The following is a 19,038-nucleotide window of genomic DNA, read 5'->3' on the forward strand; positions in this document are numbered from 1 at the left end:
CGCTTCCTGGCGACAGATGACCCCGCTGTGCCATTGGGCAGCCCTGCATCACACGGCCCCAACGGGAAGGGGCAGCACTCCTGGGAGCACTCGGCTTGCCCTCCCAGGCGGGGTCCGTCCTTGCCAAGCTGGCAGCCCGGGGTCCCGGGACTGTGACAGAGGAGGGTGTGGCTCGCCGGGGAGTCCACTGCAAGTTCAAGTTCAAGGCCGAGGCGGTGACAAGGCTTTGTGCTCATGTGGTGGTCTCTGAGCGTCCAGTGCTCCTGCCCGCTCCGCTTGATGGGAGAGACTTCAGCCAGGAGCTCCGTGGGAGGGGCCCTGAGGCTTTGGGAGCCTCAGACGGGCTTGGCGGGCACCCGGGCGGCAGCGTGGCCTAACGAGGGGAGCTGGGCTTGTGCACATCCGAGCTGGTTTCAGGCCCTGGGGACCCCAGGATTAATTGGAATGAGGTGGAACAGATGGATTGAAGCTGTCAGCGGCTTTATGTGACAGCCACTTAACATCCAGGCACTTCATTACCCGCTGATTGCGCCGGGGCCGCGGTGGAGCTGCTGGAGGGGGAGAGCCGGTGCCTGCGGGGAATGAGAGCGTGCGGCCCGGCGGCTGTGAGCTGGGCAGGACGCATCCGTGGCCTGCCCGCTGCCAAAGTTGCCGGAAGGTGGGCTGCGGCTCCAGGCGTTGGGGTCGAGTCCCTGGGTGCCCTGGGATGGGGCAGGGGTGGCCAGGGTCAGGCTGGAGGCTGGATGTGTCCTGGCGTGGTGTGGGGGAGCCCAGCAGGTCCAGGGTCACGGCCAGAGCTGTGTAACGTTCTGCTGTGTTCTTGTTACCCTGGTGCCGGCTGGAAGCTGGGGTCAGGTGGTGGAAGGTGCAGCGAGGGACCCCGCTGGGCCAGGTTGGGTGACGGGGGCAGATGGGTCGTGGGGAGAGGCACAGGGGTCAGTACCACCCTGTCTGCACCTCGGTCGCCCAGCCCTCCCCGTTGGCTAGGGCTGAGCGGCGTCCTCTGGGAGCACCGGCATACGGGTGGCCTTGGCTCCGGAAGTCCCTCCCTAGTAGCAGTTCAGAGTCAGCCTTGTTTGGCTTAGTTTGCTCAAAAAACGCCCACATTTGGGGGTCTCTCTGACTGCCACTCTACCTTTCAAATACGTGAAATAAAATCTAAAAAGAAGAACGTGCGGAGTATGCAGACCGGCGCTGCAGACTCACTTTGCAATGTTGTGGTTTGTGTTGGAGAGTTCACTTGCACGAGCAATAATGGAAAATGGTGGAACAGATCCTACACTGTTCCTGTCTTTGTTTGTAAGGAAAACAGCGTCCGCTTCCGGCAGGTGACGGCACAGGTGGCCGCCGCCGTCGCCGCACCGGGCGGTTGGCGTCAGGCTTGCTGCTCTCAGCAAGAATGGGGGAGGGGGACGACCCCTCCCCCACACAACTTTATCATAAGTTCTGAAGATTTTTTTTTCTTTTATTTATTTGAAAGATCTCCCTTCTGCTGGTACACTCCCCGAATGTGCGTGACAGCCGGGGCCGGGCCACAGTCACTGTGGGTCTCCCGCGTGGTGACAGGGACCCAAGTACTGGAGCCGTCACCTGCTGCCTCCCAGGTGCATGAGCGGGGAGGGGGGGGGGGAGGGGGAGCTGGGGCTCCTCCCCAGGCATTCTAGCCTTCGATGCGGGCGTCCCCAGTCCCCAGTGGCTTCGTAACCGCTGCCCCAAGCACCTGCCTCCTTACTGTTCATTTCAAGGACTGTTTTCTGGTTTGTCTGATTTTCCTCGCTGTCACTGTTGGCTTTTCGCTGCCTCTCGGTGGGGAGTCGATTGACAAGGCGGAACTTGCAAAGTGCTCTAGAAGTGGGCAGGTGCCGCCTTAGGAGTGTGGAGGAGGGAACAGCGCACGCGGTTACAGGCGCCAGGGGCTGCCTGGAGGAGGTGGCGTCGTAGCTGAGTTTAGGGAATGAGTGGGGCCTGGCCTGGTGCGGATGGGGGGGGCAGGGCACCCTCCTGGGAAACGTGGGGTCAGCGTCACCAAAGGCCTGAGTTGCTGTGCACACCTGGCCCAGCTTGGGGACCACTGCCCCAGGGAAGCCTTCCCAGACCTGTGCTGTGTGCACCTCCCAGCCAGGTGCACCACGTGTGTCTGGAATAACTGAGCCCCAGAGCAGACCCCGGGGTGTGATGCCTTTCCGTGCTGGCTCCAGAGGGCGGGAGGTCAGCAGCAGTGCTGTCTGTGAAGGCCGGCCCATCCCCTGTCTCCTTGGCGACCGTGGGCATCGTCTTCCTCCCTGGAAGCTTCCACTGGGAGTTGGTGGCAGGTTCTCTGTGGTTTCCCTCTCACTTCCCGGGCCTGCAGACCCCCGTGGAGAGTCACCCGGGCCTGAAGACCCCCGTGGAGAGGCACCCGGGCCTGCAGACCCCGTGGAGAGTCACCCGGGCCTGTAGACCCCGTGGAGAGTCACCCGGGCCTGTAGACCCCGTGGAGAGTCACCCGGGCCTGGAGACCCCCGTGGAGAGTCACCCAGGCCTGGAGACCCCGTGGAGAGTCACCCGGCCCTGGAGACCCCCGTGGAGAGTCACCCGGGCCTGGAGACCCCCATGGAGAGTCACCTGGGCCTATAGACCCCCGTGGAGAGTCACCCCAGTCCTCAGGCCCCCGTGGAGAGTCACCCGGGCCTGGAGACCCCCGTGGAGAGTCACCCGGGCCTGTAGACCCTGGTGGAGAGTCACCCGGGCCTGCAGACCCCCGTGGAGAGTCACCCGGGCCTGCAGACCCCCGTGGAGAGTCCCCAGCCTGCGAGGCACTGACTTTGCAGCATCCTGGGCCCTGAGGCTCTGGGGGAGAGCTGTCTTCCCGATTCCTCACGGAGTCCTTGCTCTTCACCCGTCTCCGCGTTCCGGGTGGAGGCTGGAGCTGACCTCGGCTGCACGCCCTCTCGGAAGGGCTTCTGCCCTGGGCCTCTTCTGCCACCTTTGTGCCTGTGCAGCCCTGGGGCCCTGGCCAGGTGGGGGCTGCTGGTGAGGCCCCTGCTTGACCTCTGCTGGGCCCCGGGGGCCTCTGTCTTCAAGGAGCCGCTGCCCTTCCCCCAGGACCTCCCACCCACATGCCCAGGCCCCTGGGGTCCCTCTGGCCCCTGCTCCGCCCAGGAGGCAGAGGCTCTGCGTCCTGGGTGCTGAGGATTGGGAGTGTTTAGGAAATGCTAATCCTTTTCAGTTTGGATTCACACAAATGCCTTAGAAGAGATTCCCTGGTTTTTTGTTTTGTTTTTTAGTGAGTCTGTTAGGTGCACGGCTCAGTGCCTGGTTCTCTGTGTGGGAGGCACTCTGCAAGGGTTATGTGATTTAAGTTAGGTGACATAACCATGTAACAGATCCTTACAAGCATGGGAAAAACTGCTTGTCCTCACCACTTTAATAAAGAAAGTTGTCATTTTGGTATATTTCTTTTGCATTTTCTCTTTTAAACAAATATTTATTTACATACTTAAGTTTAAAGGAATATATATTAGAGCTGTGCTGGTTCATTCTCCAAATGCCCACAGAGCGGGACTGGGCTCTGGGCTGAAGCCAGGAGCTGGGAGCCCCATCCAGTCTCCCATGTGGGCGGCAGGGACCCAGGCTCTTGAGCCATCGCTGCTGTCTCCCAGGGTCCGCATTAGCAGGAAGCTGGAGCTGGGAATGACCCCAGGCCCCTGGGGTGGGATGTGGGCGTCCTGAGCACTAGGGCAGCCCACCAGGTGTGCGTCCGCTCAGCCTGCTCCTGGTTCTGGTCCTGGCCGACCTCTGACTGCCCGTGCTGCAGGCCGGAGGCCGGCCACCATGCTGCACCCTGTGCACCTTTGCCCCCTGGGAGTCCTGGGGCAGCAGTGTGCTCCACCTGGTGACACCAACCCAGTCACAGCTCCTGGGGTGACAGACATGCCTGGAGCCTCTCCTCGTGATAAGACCCTAGGTTTGGGGGTGTCCTGCGGGCTCTCAGTGCCTTTTCTGCGCCTGCAGGATCCAGACACGCCCTCCTCTGACCCGGTTTTTCTCTTTGTTTTTTCTTGGAGCTGTGGCTTTTCTTTGGGTTCATTGGTTGCCAGTGGGACCAGTCCAGGGTGTGGTTAGCGGGAGTTTGCCCCATGCGGCTCTGAGAGCAAACCCACGGGGAGTTGGGGGCGGAGAGGGAAAGGGCTGCGAACCCACCTTGATGCTCCCGTGCTGGGGGCTGGCGGTGGGAGGGCTGCACCCCAGGTCTGACTGCGCTGCCTGCCAGGCCACTGGGCTCTGGTGACAAGACTGAGCTGGGTGGAGTCTTGTTTCTCCTGCCTGGGAGGCACAGGGCCACAGGAGGGGGCGGGAGGAGGGGAGGGTGCGGGGGCAGGGGAGGGGATGGTGCGGGGAGGGAGGGGTGTTGGGCTTCAGGAGGAGGGCTCAGGGACTGAGCAGCAGGAGAGGGGGCGGGGTTGGTGAAGGAGGGGATGGGGGCAGGGCCAGGGACCCGGCAGGGGCCTGAGGGCTGCTCTCCAGCTCCGAATGTGCCCCTCTTCCTGCAGGGTGTGACCAGGTTTCCCCAGCAGACCAGCCTCAGCTGTGGCTGCACAGTGGCTCTCTGTCCCCGCTGCCAGGCGGAGCGTCCCCTTGTCAGCAGCCTCCTCACGTCCCCGCCGGACTGAGGGCCTGGCCTGTCGCCCCGGGGACGGCCACCGCCGTGGGAGCTCTGAGCCTTTGCTGGGCTTTCCCCGGGGTGGGCAGAGGTGTGTGGGAGGTCGCGGGCACCCAGGAGCCACATGTGGCTGCCCAGGCCCGAGATGTGGCTGGTGAGGCTGAGGAAGCGAACTTAGCAGCATAATTCATTTGGATTTAAACACTGACTTTCCGTTCACTTATGCGAAAACATTTAGGTGTGTTTGGAACAAGCCAGGAATGGGAATCTGTGTTTTTAACTGTAAATTTCATGAATTCTGAGTCTAGACCAAGTATTTCCAGTGAGAATTTAGCATCCAAATTGAGATATGCTATACATGTAAAATGCACGTGGATCTGAAAGACATGGGATGGAAAGAGAGTGTAGAATCGCTCAGTAATAATATTCCATTGATTATCTGTTGAAGTGATTCTGTTTTGTATATGCTGCCTTAAGGTGTATTAATAGAATTCATTCACCTGTTGTATCTAATGTTGTTTGTTTGAGAAGCAGAGGGAGGGTGAGCCCCGGCTCCCTTCCGCTGCCTCACTCCTTAACTGCGCTTAGTCTTTAAATGCAGACCGAACCTGGGTGCTGGGAGCTCAGTCCCCACGTGCCCTGTGGGTCGCAGGAGCCCACTTCCCTGAGCCATCCCTGCTGCCGCCCGGGTGTGCATCAGCGGGAAGCTGGCGCTGCCGCGTGGGGCCCGGGTGTCTTAACCACTAGGCCAGACACCTGCCGTGTTGTTTTTTTTTTTTTAAGTCAGCGGCTGGGAAATTTGAAATTCATGTGTCTGGAGTTGTATGTTACCCTACAGCGCTGGCCTCTTGCTACTTTTGCTGGGAGTGTGAGTGATGGCCCCTAGGGGACTCAGTTCACGGGCTGGAGGGTTCCTGGCTGAACTACTAGGGCTTAAGAGACACCATTGGTGTTTTCAGAGGAACGGACTTTTAAAAGGTGTTTTATTTAAACATTTATTTATTTATTTATTTGAAAAGCAGTAGATGGGGGCCGGTATCTTCCATCCACCGTTTCACTCCCCAAATGACCACAACAGCCAGGGTTGGGTCAGGCTGAAGCCAGGAGCCTGGACTCCACATGGGTGGCAGGGGCCTAAGTACTTGAGCCACCATGTGCTGCCTCCCAGGCGCGTTAGCGGGGGCTGGACTGGCGCTGCAGTGTGGGGTGCCTGCATCTCAGCCAGTGGCTTAACCCGTTGCACCTAACTGGGCCCCGACATGTCATTTTTAGTTGCTCAAATGACATATATTTGTTGTGGGAAACTTAGAAAGTACTGATTAGACAAAATTAAACATCCTGTTTTGGAAGGAGGCTACGTAGGTTTTCTAGCGATATTTCCACTATTAGTCTGCTTCGATTAGCGTTCGCATAAAAACACCACTTGGCGGGTTTGCCGGGGCTTTCATGTTAGTCTCAAAGGCGTAAAGCAGAGGAGGGGTCCCGAGCCCCAGGCCCCAGGCAGCCCCCGGGAAGGGGCTGGAGGTGGGCGGACGGCAGTGACCTCCAGGTTGGCCTGAGTGCCGGAATTCAGTGTTGAGGCTGGGAGGGGGCTGTGTAGGACCCTCCTCTGGCTGCGTGAGTTAGCCGGAAGGTGGGTTTCCCCGGCGTGCGTCTCGTCCCTGGGGGCCCAGGCCGGCCGTGGGGAGCTCGTGCAGCCCCGAGACGGCGTCACGGAGCCGCCGTCCCAGCCCTGCCGGAGCACCAATGGCGTTGCACGGCTCACACTTGGGCACTGGTGTTCCCCGAGACATGTCTGGGAACCATCAGCCCTTGCCGACGTGGTGACGTGTGTGACCGGGACACCAGGTGGAGAGGGACCCGGCATGCTGGGAGCAGAGGCCATCCTGTGGCTGCACATCGGCCCTGTGGACAGGAGTCACGGTGGGATGGTAACAGGAAGTAGCGTCACTCTGGTTTTCTTTGGAGCCTGCACGTGAGGGCCGCTGCTCTAACCTCGTGACTGGGCCCTGGGGCGTCTGCCGGGTGTGCAACCACCCCCCTTTCTTCTCAGGGCCAGCAGGCAGCCTGTGGCGTACAGAGACACCACAGGTTGCACAGAGAAAGGGAGAGAGAGACATCTTCCGCCTGCTGGTTCACTCCCCAAATGGCCCGAACAGCCAGGCCTGGGCCAAGCCCAATCCAGGAGCCTGGAATCTGATCCGGGTCTCCATGTGGGTGGCAGGGTCTCAACTACTTGAGCTGTCACCTAGGGTGATGTGTTAGCCGGAGCTGGATCAGCAGCAGAGCGGGGGCTTGAACCCAGGCTCTCTGTTGAGGGACACAGGCATCCCCGTGGGCAGCTTAACTGCTACACCAAGCACCTGTCCCTTCTTTGAAATATTTATTTGAAGAGAGAGAGATTGAGCTTCTGTCTTTTGCTCCACTCCCAAAATACCCGCCAAGCCAGGGCTGGAACTAAAACTCTGAAACCAGCATCCCGGAACAGTCCAGGTCTGCCGTGTGGGTGGCGGGGCCCCAAGTACTTGAGCCCTCACCTGCCTCCCAGTGTGGGCAGCAGCAGGAAGCTGGGGCAGAGCAGAGGGGCAGCCCAACCGCAAGCACGCTGATAGGGATGTAGGTGTCCCAAGTGGGGTATTAGCCCCTGTGTCAAAGACCCACCCCAGGAGCCGGCGCTGTGGCGCAGTGGGTTAAAGCCCTGGCCTGCAGCACCAGCATCCCATATGGGTGCTGGTTCGAGTCCTGGCTGCTCTGCTTTTGATCCAGCTCCCTGCTCATGCGCCTGGGAAAGCAGTGGAGGATGGCCCAAGTCCTTGGGCCCCTGCACCCATGTGGGAGACCCGGAAGAAGCTCCTGGCTGCTTACCGCACCAGCTCTAGCTATGGCGGTCATTTGTGAGAGAACCAGTGGATGGAAGATCTCTCCTGTGCTCTATAAATGCTGCCTTTCAAATAAATGAATCTTTAAAAACCTAAAATAAAAGAAAAATAAAAGCAAAGCTTTCTTGGTGAAGGATTTCTGTAGGGGTCGCTTTTAGAATAGGAAGACTAAGGGGCTGGCACTGTGACGCAGTAGGTTAATCCTCCGCCTGTGGTGCCAGTATCCCATATGGGCACTGGTTCTAGTCCTGGCTGCTCCTCTTCTGATCCAGCTCTCTGCTATGACCTGGGAAAGCAGTGGAAATGGCCTAAGTGCTTGGGCCCCTGCACCTGTGTGGGAGACCTGGAAGAAGCTCCTGGCTCCTGGCTTCGGGTTGGCTGGGCTCCAGCCGTTGCAGCCATTTGGGGAGTGAACCAGCGATTCTCTATCTCTCCTTGTCACTGTCTATAACTCTACCTCTCAAATAAATAAATAAAATATTTTTTTTGACAGGCAGAGTTAGAGAGACAGAGAGAAAGGTCTTCCTTCCATTGGTTCACCCCCTAAAATGGCCCCACAGCCGGCGCGCTCCGCTGATCCGAAGCCAGGAGCCAGGTGCTTCCTTCTGGTCTCCCATCCTGGTGCAGGGCCCAAGCACTTGGGCCATCCTCCACTGCCTTCCCGGGCCATAGCAGAGAGCTGGCCTGGAAGAGGAGCAACCGGAACAGAATCCGGCGCCCTAACCGGGACTAGAACCCCGAGTACCTGCGCTGCAGGCGGAGGATTAGCCTAGTGAGCCACGGCGCCGGCCCAAATAAAATCTTTTAAAAAAGTAATAGGTGCCGGTGCCACGGCTCACTAGGCTAATCCTCCGCCTGTGGCGCCAGCACACCGGGTTCTAGTCTCGGTCGGGGCGCTGGTTTATGTCCCGGTTGCTCCTCTTCCTGTCCAGCTCTGCTGTGGCCCAGGAGTGTAGTGGAGGATGGCCCAGGTGCTTGGGACCTGCACATGCACGGGAGACCAGGAGAAGCACCTGGCTCCTGGCTTTGGATCAGCGCGGTGCGTGGGCCGTGGCAGCCATTGGAGGGTGAACCAACAGCAAAGGAAGACCTTTCTCTCTGTCTGTCTCTCTCACTGTCCACTCTGCCTGTCAAAAAAAAAAAAAAAAAAAAAAAAAAAAAACACAAGGAATAGGAAGACTGGGGTGTTCTGAGAAGTGCCCTGGGAGGTGGAGGCCGCAGGGGCGTGCGTGGGGCCGGCGCGGGGCACCCTGCAGAGGACGTTGGCCGGCCGGGGTCCTGTCTCGCTGAAGCAGCTCTGAGGTGCTCCTCCCCTGGGAAGCCTGTGCAAGTGAGAAAATTCTCCTCTTGTACTGGTGCCTGCTTAGTGCCTGCGTCCTGAACCAGGCTGTAAGGCCTGCTGGCCTCCCTGCCACCTCGAGTCTCCCCTTTTGTAGTCGCACGAGCCACACGATGGAAATATTGCGGGCATCTCGAGGGAAGAAAGTGCCGTGGCCCCGTGGTGTCTCCTTCTGCAGGGCCTGTTTTCCTTGGTCACATCTGTTTGTATCTTACTGCGCCTTCCCAGCTAGCGTTTAATGAGTGCACACGCACCCAGTGACCTCATTAACTGTAATTTACTTAACCATTCTTTATTTCTGTTTCCTGCTGTTAACGGTGTCTTTTCCCCTTTGTTTCTGTAGGAAGTGCTCCAGCAGCTGATCGTAATGAATTTGCCCAATGTTCTGATGATTGGCAAAGACCCACTGTCTGGTGAGTGAATGCTGCCTCCCCCCAGCCCCCTATGGTGTCCAGGCAGTGCTGTCGGCTCAATGCAGCTGTTGGCCATGGCGCTGTGGGTGCCGGCTTGGAGCCAGTGCAGTGAAAAACGCGTGATCTCTGAGGCTTTTAGGGCGTGGGTTTATTACCCAGGGGCATCAGGCCGAGAGCGCATTGCCTCCTAGCCCCTCAGATGGGTGTGCAGGGACAGGTGTGGCCACTGCATCCTGCCGGCTGGGCAGGGGGCCTGGGTTTAGGGGTCTAGGCGCACAGTGGCTTCCAAGTCGGCACCGTGGTGGAGCGTGATGCCTTAGAGTCTTCCCAGGACCCTCTGATGCTCTGCCAGAGTTCTGTGCCGGAGCTCACCAGGGTGCGTGCCCATCTCTGTCTTACCCGTCTCCTGGCTGGGCTCGGAGCTCCAGCATCTTCCACAGAGTCAGAGCTGAGTTCACACCTGCCAGGTAACCCCTGGCGAGAGAAGCAGGGTGACGGATTCCCCTCCCTTCCGTGCGTGTTCCTGCACCTGCACCTGTGGCTGGTGGACCAAAGCTCACAGCCCCAGGGCAGACCTGCTCACCAGCGGCGATGTCCCCCGTGCTACTGGAGACCTTGTTACTGACCGGGGCCCCCAAGCTGCGATGTGTGCGCCCCTTCTCTGTGTGACCTAAAGGGAGAAGATTGCCTTGGTCCCCCTGCTTGCCCCGCGGTTCTCAGAGGCCACCAAGGCTGCCTGGTGGCGGCAGCGAGCACCTGCCCTGCCTCCACCTCTGGGCTTCCTGGCTTTATTTCACAGCCCCTCGGAGCAAGGCAGAGGACACCAAATGCACCCCCCAAGCCGCATCCGGGCCGGGGGACAGTGGGGACCCGGGTGCGGTCTGTAGGAACTTCAGGGAAGAGACCTTCCTGAGTTGTCCGGGGGTGGAGGGGGCCGTGTCGAGGGGAGGAGCCGGGAGATGCCTGGGGAGTTGGCGTTGGGGCACATGGGTCTGGGGCCACGGAGGAGCGGGAGCCAGGGACCCTGGTGGGCCCGTGGGTGCTGGGCATCGCATAAGTGCTGACAGCGCAAAGGAGAATGTGCTTCCGGCACGTGCCGTGCTGTGCCATGCCATGCTGAGGTGGAGAGGCTGATGGGGGCTCCTTGGTCACTCGGGCGTCCAGTGTGAGCCAGGCTGGGCTGTGGGTGACCGCCCATATCCAGCCTTCCTGGGTACAGAAGTGGCAGCTGCCGTGGCTCACCCTGACAGCAGCTCCTCCCGGCTCCCATCCCGATGGGCCACCCTGGCACCTGGGTGTCCCCCTATCTCTGCCACCTGGAAGCCTGCCCTCCCAGTGCCCGCGGCAGAGGCAGTGAGAGTGTCTGCAGGGAACATGGTCCCACTCGGGTCTGGCACTTAACAGAAGTAATGGGACAGGCGGGCACTGGGGTTTCTAAAAACAGTGTTAGCGTGGTGGGATTTGTGTACTGTACAATTGACCCATTTTTCTAAAGAGATTTGTGGTTGGCGCAGTGGCGTGGTGGGTAAAGCTGCCGCCTACAGTGCCGGCATCCCATGTGGGCGCCAGTTTGAGACCTGGCTGCTTCACTATGGATCCAGCTCTCTGCTATGGCCTGGGAGAGCAGTGGAGGATGACCCAAGTTGCGGCCATCTGGGTAATGAACCAGCGGATGGAAGACCCATCTCTCTCTCTTTCTCTCTCTCTCTCTCTCTCTGTAACTGTGACTTTCAAGTAAAATAAAATAAATCTTTAAAAAAATGATTTATTTATTTGAAAGGCAGATTCACAGAAAGGCAGTGGCATAGAGAGAGAGCGGTCTTCCATCCACTGGTTCACTCTCCAGATGGCCGCAACGGCCGGAGCTGCACCTATCTGAAGCCAGGAGCTGGAGTTTCTTCTGGGTCTCCCACGTGGGTGCAGGGGCCCAAGGATTTGGGCCATCCTCTACTGCTCTCCCAGGCCGTAGAGAGATCAGAAGTGGAGCATCCAGGACTCAAACTGGTGCCCGCATGGGATGCTGGCACTGCAGGCAGCAACTTTACCCACTATGCCACCGTGCCAGCCCCTAATTGACTCATTAAAAGTATATATTATATAAAATATATTATAACATATTAATATTAACATAGTAATATTATAGTTTATAAAAATATATTTTATATAAATATATATTTTTTGAAGTGGGAGAGGGAGGGAGGTGTCTTCTGTCCACTGGGTCAGTCCCCAAATGGCCACAATGGCCAGGGCTGCCCCAGGTCAAAGCCAGGAGCCTGGAGCTCCATGCAGGTCTCCCACATGGGTGGCAGGACCGCAGTGCTCAGTACTGGGTGTATGTTCTCTGCTTTCCTGATCACATTAGCGGGGAGCTGGATCAGAAGTGGAGTAGTCAGGACTCAAACCAGTGCTCCAATAAGGATCTGGTGTCACAGGTGGCAGCTAGTTGCTGTGCCACAGTGCTGGCCCCATCACTCATTTTTTTTTTTTAAGATTTATTTATTTATTTGAAAGAGTTACACAGAGAGAGGAGAGGCAGAGAGAGGTCTTCATTTGCTGGTTCACTCTCCAATTGGCCACAACAGCCGGAGCTGCGCCGATCTGAAGCCAGGAGCCAGGAGCTTCTTCCAGGTCTCCCATGCAGGTGCAGGGACCTAAGGACTTGGGGTCATCTTCTACTGCTTTCCCAGGTCATTAGCAGAGAGCTGCCCATAACTCATTTTTTAAAAACTTTATTATCATCTACTTGAAAGAGAGAGAAAGAAATCTTCCATCTGCTGGTTCACTTCCCCAAATGCTTGCAGCAGCTGAGGCTGGACCAGGCCAGAGCCAGGAGCTGGAAGCTCCATCTGGGTCTCCCACATGGGTGGCAGGGACCCAGGCACTTGCGCTACCATCTGTTGCCTTCCAGGATGCATTTGTAGGAAACTGGATTGGAAGCAGACTAGCCAGGATTAGACGCAGCTCTCAGGAAGGGGACATGGGTGTCCCAGGTGGCGACTTAACTCGCTGTGCACAGTGCCTGCCCCCATCACTCATTTTCAGTGTACAATTCAGTGTTGGTTTTTTTCATAAAGGTTGAAAGTTGTGCCACCCTTACTTCAGTGTTTCAGAACATTATGGGGAAGTTGATTTTATGACTTATTTATTTCCAAACAATTTTCATTTTATTTACTCATTTGAGAGGCAGGGAGACAAAGGTTCTGTCTGCTGGGTCACTTCCCAAATGCCTGCAACAGCCAGCACGAGGCCAGGCCAAATCCAGGAGCCCAGAACTCAACCCAGGTCTCCCATGGGGATGGCAGGGACCAGTGACTTGAGCCAGCACCTGCTGTCCTGCAGCTTGGACGTGAGCAGGAAGCTGGAATTGGGAGCAGAGCTGGGACCGGAACCCAGGCACTGCTGTATCATCTACTACTGCAGGCATCCCGACCGGCATCTTAACCACGAGGCCAAATGCCTGGGGAAGCTGATCCTAAGCTGTTGACAGGTGAATTGGATGGTGCGGGACCAGCGTGAGCTGTCATCAGTCAGCACCAGTCACAGAGGCCGTGGCCTCCGCTCGCAGGGGAAGTTGGGTGAGACAGCGAGCAGTGGGAGAGTTAGGACCAGCCTGGTGCTGCCCATCCCAGCGCCTCGGGGTGCCCAGCAGGGCTGATGGACAGCAGCCCCTGCCTCCAGCGCACGGATGGCTGGGTTTGACAGGGGCTCCTGGGGGCTGGGAGAGCAGAGGATGGCAGGCGACATGAGCCACAAGAAGAGCATGGCGGGTGCCAGACCCTGGGAGGGTATTTATGGAGTAGCATTTTCAGTTTTCAGTTCTAAAAATAGATGTGCAAAGCCTTCTGTGTTTCTTTTTCAGCCAAGTTTTTTTTTTTTTTTTTTTGCATGGTTGCCTGGGGCTGGGTTGTGCTTTTTACTGGAGCCCCAGCTGCCCTGGGTGGACGCTGACACTGCCCTGTTCTTTCTGACATCTCAGGGTTTGGACTGACGGCTCTGGTTTGGCAAGTCCATCATGGTGGAACCGGGACCCAGAGCCCAGCAGGGCATCTCATCCATCCCCTGTCCTGCCCACACAGTGACACCCAGAGACCCCGAGAGGCCGAGCCCTTGCCCGCCTTGCTCTGGCGCCGTGTGCGTTTTCTCCCTGTCCTAGGCGAGAAAAATCTGTGTAAAAGGCAGAAAGAAAACGAGACGGAGACATCTCTGTCCACTCCCCAAATGCCCACATGAGCTGGGGTGGACTGGGGTGAAGCCAGCAGCTGGGAGCTCCAGCCAGGTCTCGCACGTGGGTAGCAGGAACCCAAGTACTTGAGCCATCACCTACTGCCTCCTAGGGTGCACGTTAGCAGGAGCAGAGCCGGGACTTGAACCCAGGCCTTCCGACGCGGGATGCGGCATCTCAAGCAATGTCTTTTTTGTTTGTTTGTTTTTGACAGGCAGAGCTAGACACAGAGAGACAGAGAGAAAGGTCTTCCTTTTCTGTTGGTTCACCCCCCAAATGGCCGCTACGGCTGGCGTGCTGCACCGATCCAAAGCCAGGAGCCAGGTGCTTCCTCCTGGTCTTCCATGTGGGTGCAGGGGCCCAAGCACTTGGGCCATCCTCCACTGCCCCGGCGCCCCAACTGGGACTAGAACCCGGGATGCTGGCTCCGCAGGCAAAGGATTAGCCAAGTGAGCCGCGGCGCTGGCCTCAAGCAATGTTTTAACTTCAGGGCCCAACACCCGCCGCACTCCCTGTCTGCCCGTCCTGACCCCAGCTGCCTGTGTCTTCCCCTTCAGCCATCTCCGGATCTCCTCAGAGCGCAGCTCATCTCTCAACCTCATCCGTGTCCCTGAGGGGTCCCACAGGTGCCCATGTGCTAGACGCCACTGCACGTCCTCCAGGCTCACTTGACTGCTGGCTCAGGTCTGGGCTTCTTGCGTGGTTCACCATGTGTTCTCAGGGATTAGAAGGGCAAATGTCAGAGGTCAAGTTCAAATGAAATCCACTCCCTTCCCAAGACCACCTGTGTGTCTCCCCTTGGCCAGGATGGCACACAGGAAATTGCCTTCCTTAAATGTGTTTAGTGTGTTATTGACAAGCACATTCTATGAGACAGTGTAGGAAGACCCCTACTGCGCCCATGTTGCCTGCTGTGTGAGACTGGGGGACAAGACCCTGGGAGCTCCCAGAGGCTGGGACGCCATGAGCACGCCCGCAAGGGCCCTGTCTGTGGAGACAGCCGGACCCCTGGAGGACATTCTGGGCATCCTTAAGGTCTCCAGCCCTGTGCGCTCTCTCTTTTGGTGGCCTCAAAGGGGACCTCCAGGGGCCAGCATTGTGGTGTAGCAAGTTAAGCTGCTGCCTGCAATGCCAGCATCCCATATGGGCAACTGGTTCAAGTCCCAGCTGCTCCACTTCCAATCCAGCTCCCTGCTAAGGTACCTGGGGAAGCAGCAGAGGATGGCCAAATACTTGGACCCTTGTACCCACACGAGAGTCCCGGATGAAGCTTCTGGCTGCTAGCTTTGGCCTGGCCCTTGTGTCTCTTTAGAGAAGTAAACCAGTGGATGGAATCAATCCCTCCCCCTCTCCCTCCCCTCCCTCCTCCTCCCTTCACCCCTCTCTCGGTGTCTCCTTATCTCTTTCTGTAAGTCTGCTTTTCAAATAAATAACTAAATCTTAGGGGAAAAAAGAGCTTCCTCATCATCACAATAAAAGGGGTCCCTAGCAGAGAGCGTGAGTGGCCAGGGAGTGCCGTGGGCGTCTGTCCTCAGCTAAACTCGGGGCGCTCTTCTGGCTGGGGTGAGGAAGCCGCCGAGGCCAACTCCTGACCTGCGCCCCGCATCCTTCCGTGTCCGGCCCAAGGCTCACAGGAGCTCAGCCCAGGCCTCTCCTGCTTTTGTTGTCCAGATGCCCAGGGGCCGGGACCAGGGTCCCTGGAGATGCACAGGCTGCCCGTGCTCGGGAAGCCCCAGGCTGCATTGGGGGGCGGGGAGTCCCTTTCGAGGTGACAGTCTTAGGGCTGCGTATGGTGGTTTCAGGTTTTTGTAGGTAACTGGAGGCCGGCTGCCGTCACTCTCAGGATGCTGGGGGATCGGGTCAGGGGTGTGGCTGGCTGGGTACCGTGGACGGAGAGACCCTGGGACGAGGGGGTTGTGGCCAGTGTGTGCTCAGCCGGCCCTGTGCCTGCGCCTGTGCCGTCCCGTCGGGGTGTGTGGCTGGGTGCCCGCGAGCGCACGTCCGAGTGGGGGAAGACAGAGCCCATCGTGTTGGCTGTCGCAGGGTGCGAGGCTATGCTAGAGGCTGCTTCATACACAGCGCAGAGAGGCAGGCCCAGGAGGCTCCCTGGAGGGGGCAGTGTGTGGACAGGGCCTTCAATTCTCCAAGGGCCAGGTGTCTTTGGGGCAGGTGCTGGGAGGGGTGGAGACTCCTGAGCAGCCGCAAGCTTGGGGTGGGAGCAGGTTGGCTGTGACCACTACTGTGCAGGCTTCAGGGACCAGGTGGAAATGGGACTCCTGGGGGTCCCCAGAACTCCAGGGTCGACCCGCTCAGTCTTTACCCACTGGCCAGATAAGGGCGCCCTCACTGTGTGCCGAGGGCCGGGAGGAGGGCCTGGCTCATCCTCCGTAGTGCCCCAGGGCCCTGCTGGAGTGTGTGCGGGTCCAGGGTCTGCGGTTTGTTCGGGGCTGAGAGCGAGTCTCGCGTTCTTTCTGCCTCCCTTGCTTGCCTGCAATTCTCATTCCCCGTCTTCTGCCTGCTTATCTAGGTATTGTGTTGCTTGTGCATTTGCCAAAACCTGAGGTCCTTTGGTTGAGGAGGGAAGACGTGGGTTTGGCCGTCTGCTGGGGAGGCTTCCCCAGCCAGAGCAGCAGGCAGCCGGTGCCCTGTGTTCAGCCGAGGACCCAGCTGCACCGCACTCAGAGAAACCCTGCCGGCGTTTCGATGCTTTTCGTATTTCCTGTTTGGCCCTGGAGAGCAGGCCCGGGAAAGCACCTTTCAGAGGCCTGCCTGCCTGCCCGGTGGGTGGTGCTGCCTGCAGGGGTCCGGTTGCCCGGGGCACTCTCCCAGGCCTGCCTGGATACCGCTTTGTTAGGGAGCTCCCTGGTGATGTCCGTGCGGGAGAGCGCCCTCCAGCTGCAGTGACCACGCCATGGCTTCCAGCGGGACTGCTCTCTGCGGCCGTCCGAGGAGGAGGTGCAGGGAAGACGTGTTGTTTGTCCGAGGTCTTTGTGTTCCCTGTGATATTTGGGCTTGCGGTGTTCTGCCTGGTGGTCCGGAGGGACTGTCCCCTGCCCTGTGTCCCCCCCCTTGCCCTCGCCCCAGGCAAGCTCTTGGAGTTTGGGTCAAGACTTGTGGGCGGTGCTGCTCCTCTCTCCTCGGTCCTCTGGCCTAGGGAGTGGACTCACTCTGCACTTTCGTGGCCCCGGGGGGCGGGGAGTCCCTTTCTGGGTGACAGTCTTAGGGCTGCGTATGGTGGTTTCAGGTTTTTGTAGGTAACTGGAGGCCGGCTGCCGTCACTCTCAGGATGCTGGGGGATCGGGTCAGGGGTGTGGCTGGCTGGATACCGTGGACGGAGAGACCCTGGGACGAGGGGGCTGTGGCCAGTGTGTGCTCAGCCGGCCCTGTGCCTGCGCCTGGGCCGTCCCGTCGGGGTGTGTGGCTGGGCGCCCGCTGGAGCGCACGTCCGAGAAGTGTTTGTTGAATGACGAGATGAGCGAGCGGGGTGCCTGCTGGGTTGGGTGTCAGGAGGAGGAGGAGTGGGTGTTTCTCAGGTGGTCGCCCCCGCTACAGTCCACGTTTCAGAGGAAAGTGTACATCCGTGGTGGAGTTAGATGTGTGTCTCCCACGTCTGCCCTTACAACGTGCGCGACGTCAGGTGTTTCCTTCTGTTTGGGGAGCCGGTTGCCCTGAGGGTCCGTAGCGGCTTATGGAGCGGACATCAGCGTCGTGTTCCCGCGGGGAGTTTCTGTGCGTTGGACTGCAGGGAGCAGGTGGCACCATGAGTAAAGGCTAACAGTTAACTCGGCCCCGCGGGGTTCCCCTCGGGGTTCCCCTGGCGCTCTCAGTGTGGCCGTGGCCCATTCGGAGGGTGCCGGCCGGGCCCACGGGGTCGCTTGTGACTCACTTGGGGTGGAAATCCACGTGGCTTCCCAGCCCACTTCCGTTTCTACTCTGAAAGCCGCAAGCCTGTGCCATGTGACAACCTCAGGCTCTCCGCCTCCTGCCCTCGCACCTGCTGCTCCCGCGCCTGGGAGATGGGCACCCCCCGGCCCACCCAACACTCCCAGGCCCACCCAGCGGCCTGTGCCTGTGGCCATGCTCTGGGCTCCCGGCGTGGGATGGCGTCCTGGATGGGCTTGCTCTTGGCCTGCTTCACCGTGTCACCGAGCTGGCAGAGACCCGGGAGAGAGTCCCCTGGGCTCTTTTGCAGCTGCGCATGGCCCTACTACCTGGTGGATTTATGAAAATAGCAGTTCTTCCCGAAATCCTGAAAGGGATCAGGCATCAGCTTCCCATGAGAAGCGCGGGGTTGTATGCTGCCTTCTTTTTTAAAAGGCTTTGTAGGAATCTAGGGGTGGAAATCATGGGATGCATTTGTTACAAGAAATATTTTTGTTCACTTAGCTCTGATTTGTTTGAATGAGGGCAGAAGTGAATTCCTTAGTAACCTGTTGCATACCAAGGAGTTGAAGTTTTATTTATTTTTATTTATTTGGATGGCAGGGCAACAGAGGGACAGAGAGATTGTCTCTGTGCTGGTTCACTCCCCACATGCCCGAAACAGCCGGGGCTGGGCCAGGCTGAAGCCGGGAGCCTGGAGCTCCATCCAGGTCTCCCGCCGAGGTAGCGGGGGCCCAAGTGTTTGAGCCCTGATCTGGTGCCTGCCAGGGTGTGTGTTAGCAGAGAGCTGGGCTGGGCACAGGTCCGGGACTCGAGCCCAGGCGCTCTGAAAGGGAAGGCAAGCATTTCAAATGAGATTTTTTTTTTTAAAGATATATTTGTTTGAGTCAGAGTTACACAGAGAAGGAGAGTCAGAGAGGTCTTCCATCCACTGGTTCACTCCCCAGTGCGCCACAACAGCCAGAGCTGTGCCAATCCAAAGCCAGGAGCTTCCTCCAGGTCTCTGACGTGGGCCATCCTGCACTGCTTTCCCAGGCCATAGCAAAGAGTTGGATGGGAAGTGGAGCATCCGGGACTCGAACTGTTGCCCATATGGGATACCCACACTGCAGGCCACAGCACCAGCCCCTCAAGCATGATCTTAACCACAGAGACACACGCCCATCCAAAGAGTTTAATAGTTTTTCATGAAAATTTTTCTAAACCCAATTCTCTGCCTTTTCCCTCTGTGGGGAAAGCTCGTAAGCAGGATGCCTTTCTTTCTGAGAGCGTCCTGGGTTTCCTTCTTCCCGGGGTCTGATGGACGCGTGGATGAGTGAGCGGATGAATCGAGATGGCTGTGTGCAGGCAGGTGCCAGGGGAGCCTCAGAGAGTGGCTGCAGGCCCGTGTGTGTGCATGTGTGTGCGCTTGCATGTGTGCATGTATGTATGTACATGTACGTGTGTGCGGGCATGTATGTACATGTGTGTACATGTGTGTACATGTATGTGTGTCTGCGTGTATGCATGTATGTATGCACACGTGTGTATGTACATGTGTGCACGTGTGTATGTACATGTGTGTGCATGCGTGTGTGCAGTTTCGGTTTCTTCCTTGCTGCCAGAGTCCCAGCATGCCCTCCGGCCTCCCCAGCACTTGTGCCCTCATTCCTTCATTCCCT

At 58.3% G+C, this 19,038-nt stretch overlaps 1 protein-coding gene across 1 annotated transcript in view; it reads left to right on the forward strand.

Moving 5' to 3' along the window:
* Positions 1-19,038, forward strand: part of CCDC88C (coiled-coil domain containing 88C) — a 118,870-nt gene that overhangs the window by 41,486 nt on the left and 58,346 nt on the right. The window contains 1 exon segment of the mRNA XM_062181247.1: positions 9,204-9,273. Within this exon segment, the coding sequence (XP_062037231.1) occupies positions 9,204-9,273 (70 nt within the window).

The sequence above is a fragment of the Lepus europaeus genome, chromosome 22 (assembly GCF_033115175.1).
Source record: "Lepus europaeus isolate LE1 chromosome 22, mLepTim1.pri, whole genome shotgun sequence".
Taxonomy (NCBI): Eukaryota; Metazoa; Chordata; class Mammalia; order Lagomorpha; family Leporidae; genus Lepus; species Lepus europaeus.